The sequence below is a fragment of the Nilaparvata lugens genome, chromosome 3 (assembly GCF_014356525.2).
Source record: "Nilaparvata lugens isolate BPH chromosome 3, ASM1435652v1, whole genome shotgun sequence".
Lineage (NCBI taxonomy): Eukaryota > Metazoa > Arthropoda > Insecta > Hemiptera > Delphacidae > Nilaparvata > Nilaparvata lugens.
Window position 1 is genome coordinate 97767277 of NC_052506.1, and position 7694 is coordinate 97774970.

General features: G+C 32.2%; 1 protein-coding gene across 1 annotated transcript; it reads left to right on the forward strand.

Moving 5' to 3' along the window:
• Positions 1–1214: 1214 nt before the first annotated feature.
• Positions 1215–6881, forward strand: LOC120350677 (mRNA (2'-O-methyladenosine-N(6)-)-methyltransferase-like; the record flags this gene model as incomplete). The annotated part of the gene is given in 5 exon segments (XM_039425244.1): positions 1215–1328; positions 3378–3629; positions 4657–4812; positions 6135–6265; positions 6727–6881. Coding segments are annotated over 4 exon segments (694 nt in total), but the record flags the coding sequence as incomplete, so codon positions are not given.
• Between the last annotated feature and the right edge of the window lie 813 nt (positions 6882–7694).

Genomic DNA, 7694 nt, shown 5'->3' on the forward strand with positions numbered 1-7694 from the left:
CCTTTATATGTAAAGAAGATTGCGTGGAGCTGTTGATGTTTTGTTAAATTTTTATTATGCTCAGATATTTTCATTATTGTCTCATGGAATCATTGTATGGGGCAATCGCAGTAGGACCATTGAGATTTTTAGGCTTCAGAAAAGGGCAGTTAGAATAAAAATGTATGAAAACCAAAGATCTCATTGTGGGCCTCTTTTACAAAAGCTGTTGAATATGCCGTCCGTCTATGTGATGAGCCTGCTTCACTATATACATAGGTATAAAGGGGAGTTGGCTACTAGCACTAAAGTCTATAATCTTAGCACGAGGCACAGAAATAACATAAGAAATGAATACCTCAGGTATTCACGATCTCAAAAAGGCTGGATCTTTAAAGTAGTAAAATTGCAGCAAGAATGCATTTATACAGTGGCTGATTTTTATATGTATAAATTGTGATGATGGATTTGTAAATTAGGTACTTTATATTGTAAAACTGTATTGTTTTTATGCTTGAAATTTTGTATGATATGCATGACGATTATCCATACATTTTGATAAATGTCTTATGTCAATAAAGAGATTTCTATTTCACTGATTCATTCAATACCGTGTAGAAGGTTTTGAAACCATCTACAGCAAATACATTTATGACCTATCAACTTTTATGTCCTGAAGAAAGTTGTTGGTGTAATTATTGGTTTACTCCTTCTGTTGGTCAATGCCTGTCCCTTTGATGGTATATTCCCAGACTGCCTCAAGGTTGCAAGAACTGTGCCTATATTAAAAAAACGTTCCTGATGATATTGGCCAGCTCCACATTTTCTGTTGATACGTCCCTTAACGGTTTCATATAAATATCTTCTATTGAATTTGAAAATCTATAACTTTTATAGAATGATTAGTGACTCTTATCAAATACATGGTCTGGCAACTTCAGAGACAATTCAACTCGGTCACCTCCAAGATTGAAAACAAACTTTTCAAAAAGTGTTTAATTCAGACAAACGGCATTCAGGAGAATCCTGGTTATAGAATTTGAAATCGAAATCGTTCTAGTACTCATCAACAAACAGATTTTCAAAATATATTTTTAATGTGAAAGTAGATTCATTTTAATTAAAATATTCATTATCTCTCGAAAATATTATTTTGAAAATAATGTATAACGCGGTTATTATGAAGGCTATGGAAACAGTGACGTAAACCAACGCAACGCAAAGCCAGAAAAGCTATGCGAGTGAAAATGGCGTCGTCAGAGGTGGCTGTTATTTTATCGTTCGTCAAAAACTTGAATGGAAACATTCTTCTATATTAGAAATTAATTTTCAAAGTTCTTAAAACTAAGGTAGTACCATATTACACACTATGACTGTTCAAGTATATGTTACATATAAGTTTTTCTTTATAAAAATGTTGATTCAGTGCTTCTTGAGTTGTTCGGTGGGAAATGAAACAAAAAATACAGTGTTGTTAAACAGTATTTGTTTACAAACTCATTTGACAGAAAATGTTTTAATAATATAACTATGTCATGACTATTTCTGATTAATATTTAAATAAGAATGGTGTTTATTTGTTTTTTTCTACCATTGCTTTTCATTAGCCACTACCTATTATAAACAAAAATTTATAATTAAACTGATGTTTTAGCGTACGGTACCGTATCCGAAATTGAATTTTGTAACTATAACGGTTTTATAACTAATTATCATTTTCCAATTTTTAATATTACACGTTTTAAATTTTAATACCTTAACTGTTTTTAGTTGAGATAATGATTTTATGAATAAATTTCTATGAGTAACTTCCAGTGGTTAACTTGGATGTTTAAAGTTTTTTCGTCTATTCAGAAACCCCAAGTTAAATTATGCAATCTCTAATAAACAGTTTCAATTTTAAGAGAGTACCTAACTATTTTAATTTTAATGTTTTGAGCTTTATCAGGAGAATATGTACCCTGAATAGCCTACCTAGGTGACTACCGCGTTTCCAGTAGGGTTTCGATTCTAGGAGTCTACTTCAGTTACTTTTATAAAAACTTGGCAAGTGATTGTAATAAATCTGCAAATAATTAGTTTTCTCAAATTACTTGTCGGTAATATTGTAGAGAAAGCATACTTTCCTGAATGCTTATTCTATCTATATTAATGCTCGCTTCGTACAGAAAAATAATATTTTTGAAGAAAAGACAAATAATTGACGAATTATTATTATTCATCTTCAACTTTTAGTCTTATCTTGAAAATGACTGGTATTAATTGCGCAATGAGAAAATAATATTATGAATTACTTTAAAGGTAGAGTCATCTAATGAGTTTTAAATTTTTTCTCAGTGTTTGCAATAGAAACTCCATTTTCATTTAATTTATCTCTTTCCCATTCCATGTTATACATATGATCAAAATTCTCCTTTTCAAGGTCCAAAACGAATATTTGTATCACAAAACTTCTGCTGAATATTCAAGTTTTGTCAAAATCGTTAAAGCAATTTTTTAGATCTGTTGAGCTTACAGATATTGCCAAAAAATATAGGATTAGTGGATAGTCAACAGCTTTTTTGAATTGCTTACTCAGTGAAAATTTCCTTAAAATGTTAGCCGGTAAAATCCAATTTATAAATTTAAAGTTGAATTTTAATGTATACCAAAACGTCGTACGTTGTCGGTAAGCATAGTACTGAACTTTGTAACTTTTTGACTAGGCTAGTTACTCAAAACAGGATTTCTGTCCTATTATACGGAGTGTTTCAAAATAAAAGGATGAGTTTAACATTTATAATATGTATTGTATCACATTAAAGGATTCCTTAGATGCATTTCGAGACACGCACGGCTTTAAGCAAGCAGCTCGAGACACGCCGGTATAGCCGTAACAGATAGAGCTCATAACCTTTACATTCATTAGATTTTTACATCATTTTTATGATGTAAACCTTTACATCATTTTTATGCTGTATCAACGTTATGGCGACAGATGAATTAGAAGTGTTAGCTACTATATTGCTTTTAAGATTCATATCTAATGAATCGTCGAATCCAATGAATTTATAGGTTTTGTGCTCTAACCACGCGTCTCAGACGGGATGCTCATTTAAATATTTTGCTCTTTTAGAAGTTGAGATGATCAACTCTCAAATCCTATAAATTTATCAATGCCGACTTTGTAATAATTATTGGACTGTCAAGCATGTATTTTTCATTCTATGGCTAATAGAATACCGATCTTGAGTATTGTACACATTACTCTGCTATTAAAGATCCTCTCCTAACTGTCAGTATTCCCTACAAATAACATCACCCAATGTTGATAACATAAACATTTATGTTGATAAAAACATAATTGATGTCGCATTCAACCGATGTTGACGGTTTATAGTGAATGATTTGATTTGCAGATGAGCGCTCAGGACAGCTGGCAGAATGTAGTGATGAAGACGACGACAGGTGACAAGCTGGTGCCAGTGGAGCTGAGTGCGAGCACATCGGCATGGGACCAGCTGCAGCACCCATCAGTGGCCATGGGTCACACCCATCAGCACCCATCAGTGCTGGTGCCCACGCCCATCAAGCTCGACCCACCTGCTGGCCCCATCAGCCTACACGAGCATCATCTGCCTGTGTCCCACATACCTCCGCAGACACCACATGTCAGTTATTCACAATTACACAACTTCTAGAAAAGTACCAAATGCTCAGTTATTCATTTTTTCAATTCAAAAATTACACAACTTATAGAAAAGTACCACATGCTAAATTATTATTTTTTTTCAATTATTTACAATTACACAACTTCTAGAAAAGTACCACAGGGCTAGTTATTCGTATTTTCAATTATTTACAATCACACAACTTCTAGAAAAGTACCACAGGGCTAGTTATTCATATTTACAATCACACAATTTCTAGAAAAGTACCATTTTGCTAAAACCCAAAACTGGTCCAATTCCAATTTCTACATCAGTTGGTATTTTTATCAATCACTTCTCATTTACTCGCCACAATGTCAAACATCAAAATATTTATCTCTAATATATAGTAATTATATGTAATTCTTCTGTTCTCTTTGGTTGATTGATTTCAAAATTGTTTCGAATTTGAAATTTCTTAAATTCTTACATGTAAATTTTAAATTTTAAAAGAGCTCAACTTGGCAGACGACCAACAGGTCATGTCATGAAGTATTTATTTTTGTAATCATGAAATTATTATTGATTGATTGATTGTCATGTTATATATTTTTTGTGTCAAAATTTTCTATTCTAAATATTTATCTCTGTCTAAATTAAACTAGCGATCATTCAGGCACAATGCATCGTTATTATCAATATCAAATGTTCTAAGATGATAATCTCCTGTTTAAATTTATTGATCATCGAAGATTTTTTAGAGGCGTAACAACCAAAGTTGATTCAAAAAGTAGGTAGGTTCATAACTCTAACTCTTCTCATTCATGAAACGTAGAAGCAAAGAAATAATAATTGTTAAGACAATTATCCTAACTATAAGTGTGTGTGTGTGTGTGTGTGTGTGTGTGTGTGTGTGTGGTGTGTGTGTGTGTGTGTGGTGTGTGTGTGTGTGTGTGTGTGTGTTCTGAATTAATTGAAGCTCTATGAAATGGTCAGGATTTTCATATCTTTAGCCTACTGATATTTGACCAATTATTGTTTGTTGCAGGGAATGCCAGTCGGTGGCTTCATGGAGCATGATCTGCCGCCAGAGCTGCTGCAGCAAGGCTGGCGCAAGTGTTGGAGTAAGCGCGAAAATCGACCTTATTTCTGGAATAAGTTGAATGGAGAATCCCTTTGGGAGATGCCAACTCTCAAACCGCAGGTAGGAATCAAATGCAATGATAGTTTTCAATTCTGATCGAAGGTCTTTCACTTTCTAACCTATTTTACTCATTGAATTTGATACATTAATTATTCAGACATGAATAGGCCTATTCTCGATAACCAAATATTGTTTATGGTCTAACATTCGAACTCGAAAAAAATAAAAATCGATCCCCAGTAAATGAATAATTTTCGTCAAATAGCTGAGTTGAATCCTACTGTTCTAATTGAATCCAAATCAGTTTCATCTGTTACAGGTAAGCACCACACTTTTGGAAACTTATTACTGGTGTCATTTTCATGGTATTTCGATTAGAATGCTATCAAGTTACCAATATTAAAAAAACTTCGTCCACCATTTTTACTTTTTAAGATATTAGCGGCTAAAGTTGAAATCTTATGGGAAATCCATTTCCGAATCGGTAATTCGTAGAAAATTATTCCATTAAATTTTGAGGATATTGGTTATTTATTCAAAATGGAATAAATTTCCCTAGAATTGATATTCTGAGAAATCAAATTTGTCATGAAATGAATAATATTTTTGAAAATGTATCCTCAAAATTTCATGAATTTATTTGTTACCAATTAGGAAATTGATCTCCCCCAAGATTTTAACTTATATGAGTGCTCATAAGATTATTTATATGTCTGCTCATATCTCAGAAATAAAAAATTATTAAAAATAGTTTTTCCTTAGAAATTTGCTCAAGTTTAATAACTGGATAATATCCAAATCGAAATACTTTGAAAAATGTTTCCAAAAGCAACGTGCACATCGCCAGTACTAACCAACAGAATGTATGAACGACAGTTACTAATTAGTTGAGAAACACAAAGAAATTACTTCAAAACTTCGTATGGCATCAAACTAATTCTTATTAAAATTATTTGTATATTGAAGCAAACAAAAAAATTATTAACTAAATTGTTTCGTCCCAAGATCTCAGTTGAATCCAAAAAATCATTATTAGATGTGATTTTGTGAATGAAATGAAATTTATTCATTTAGAATCCTGCTAGTTGATCTAGTAGGTTCTATCTATCAATGTACAAAACATGTAAATAGGCTAGTTGGAATGACGAAACACTTTTGAATCAAACCAAGATTCATTATTTGAATCTTGCAACAAATTACAATATTGTAATTTATTGTTTAATATTTAATTACAATTGCAATAATAATTGTTTATTACTAGAATCTCAAAGAATCAAGATCAGTTCAGATTCCAGTCCAAACCTCTTCCTCTATTTCATCATCTATTTAAAACCGTTGTTTCTACATTGTATTAGTAAATTTATAACCATTTTCATTTTCAGTTTGACCCTATAACAGATCCGCTTGCATTGACGAGTGGAGGGGGGGCGCCACCTGCGGTCAATGGACCAACCAAGAGACGAGCTTCTGAAGAAGGTGTCACTAGTCCTGCTGCTAAAAAATTCATACTATCGTAAGTATTCAATTGATTTTTCTCATTTTTGGATTCCTGACTTTGAATACTTCTATGTTGAATAATGTCATAATATTCTCGATCGAAACTTTATTAGGTGACTGACAATTTATCAAATATTAGTGGCCTTATATACACCTCTCAAATTTCTCACGTTTAATTTCACATAATCAATACTTTTCGTGCTATTTTTCTTTTACTCAACACTCAACTTTGTGTCTCTCACTATGTACAGTAAAATCTATTCTTTGTATAGTGTATCGCTTTATTGATTCAAACTTAGTCTATTAACAATTATTTATCCTGTTGAAACTTTGAAACATTCTTCAGCCTGTTTATTAAAATGTATACTGTATTAGAATAACAAAATCGTTTATCTGCTATTTACATTAGTTATCAATCACTTGCAATTTTCTCACTTTGTGACTTTCACATCCTGTGCATTGAAATTGTTTTTGCAGCGGTCCTTGGGATTTGGAAGTTCAAACAAATGTCATCATCTACGAACGATCGCCCACATTCATGCCTCACCCTCATCCCGAAGTGGAAGCTCTACGCTGCAACCTCATGTTAAAGCTAAGGCATTGCTACCAAGAGCTATGCCATTCCAGAGAAGGTAATTTTCAATAGTATTATCTTAATTGAAGCAGTTATTTCAAATGCTTTAACCCTACATTGAAGGTACAAATTGACTGGCTGCTAGTTAATTGAAAAATAAATAATTAAAATGTTTTTGAAATATCAATTTTTCTCAGACTATAAATCTTATTACTCATATTACTTCAATAGCAGCCACCTCTAGGTTGCTTCGTAAAAGGAAGTAGGACAACGTCGCACATATCGGTTCAGTCCGGTTTGTCAACCGGAATTGAAGAGCGAAAACAAGAAAAGGGGGCAAATCCCCTTTGTACAAAGCATACATAGAATGAGAAGCGTTAGTGCTATTTATTTAAGAATTATGAAATTTTGAAGTGAATTTCACTCAGGTACTTCTATTTTTTGATTTCGATATTGAAGAATTTTGACTAGCATAAATGCTGATTAATAATATAAAAATAAATAGATTATTTAATAATATTATCCAGGTTACTGTTTAGGTCACTGCGATTATACAATAGGCTTAACAATGTGTTAGATTTGTTTGGTTCGGACAGTGCATTCAGGCGGGTTAGTGAGATTTATGTAATTGAGTTATTTGGTCTAGTTTTGTTTTCCTATATATTTCGTGGTTTTTTTGTTTTATTCCTGCTGTAATTGGTAGGCATATGTGTGTTTGGTCTGTATGGTCACAGTGGAATTATTTTCGGGAACTCTTGTGATAAAAATTGTTGCTTCATAGTTCATATTTCAGGTGGAAATTACTGAGATATTGCAATTATTCAAATGCTAATGAATTAATTATTATCAAAAGAAAATCTAAATTAAATAT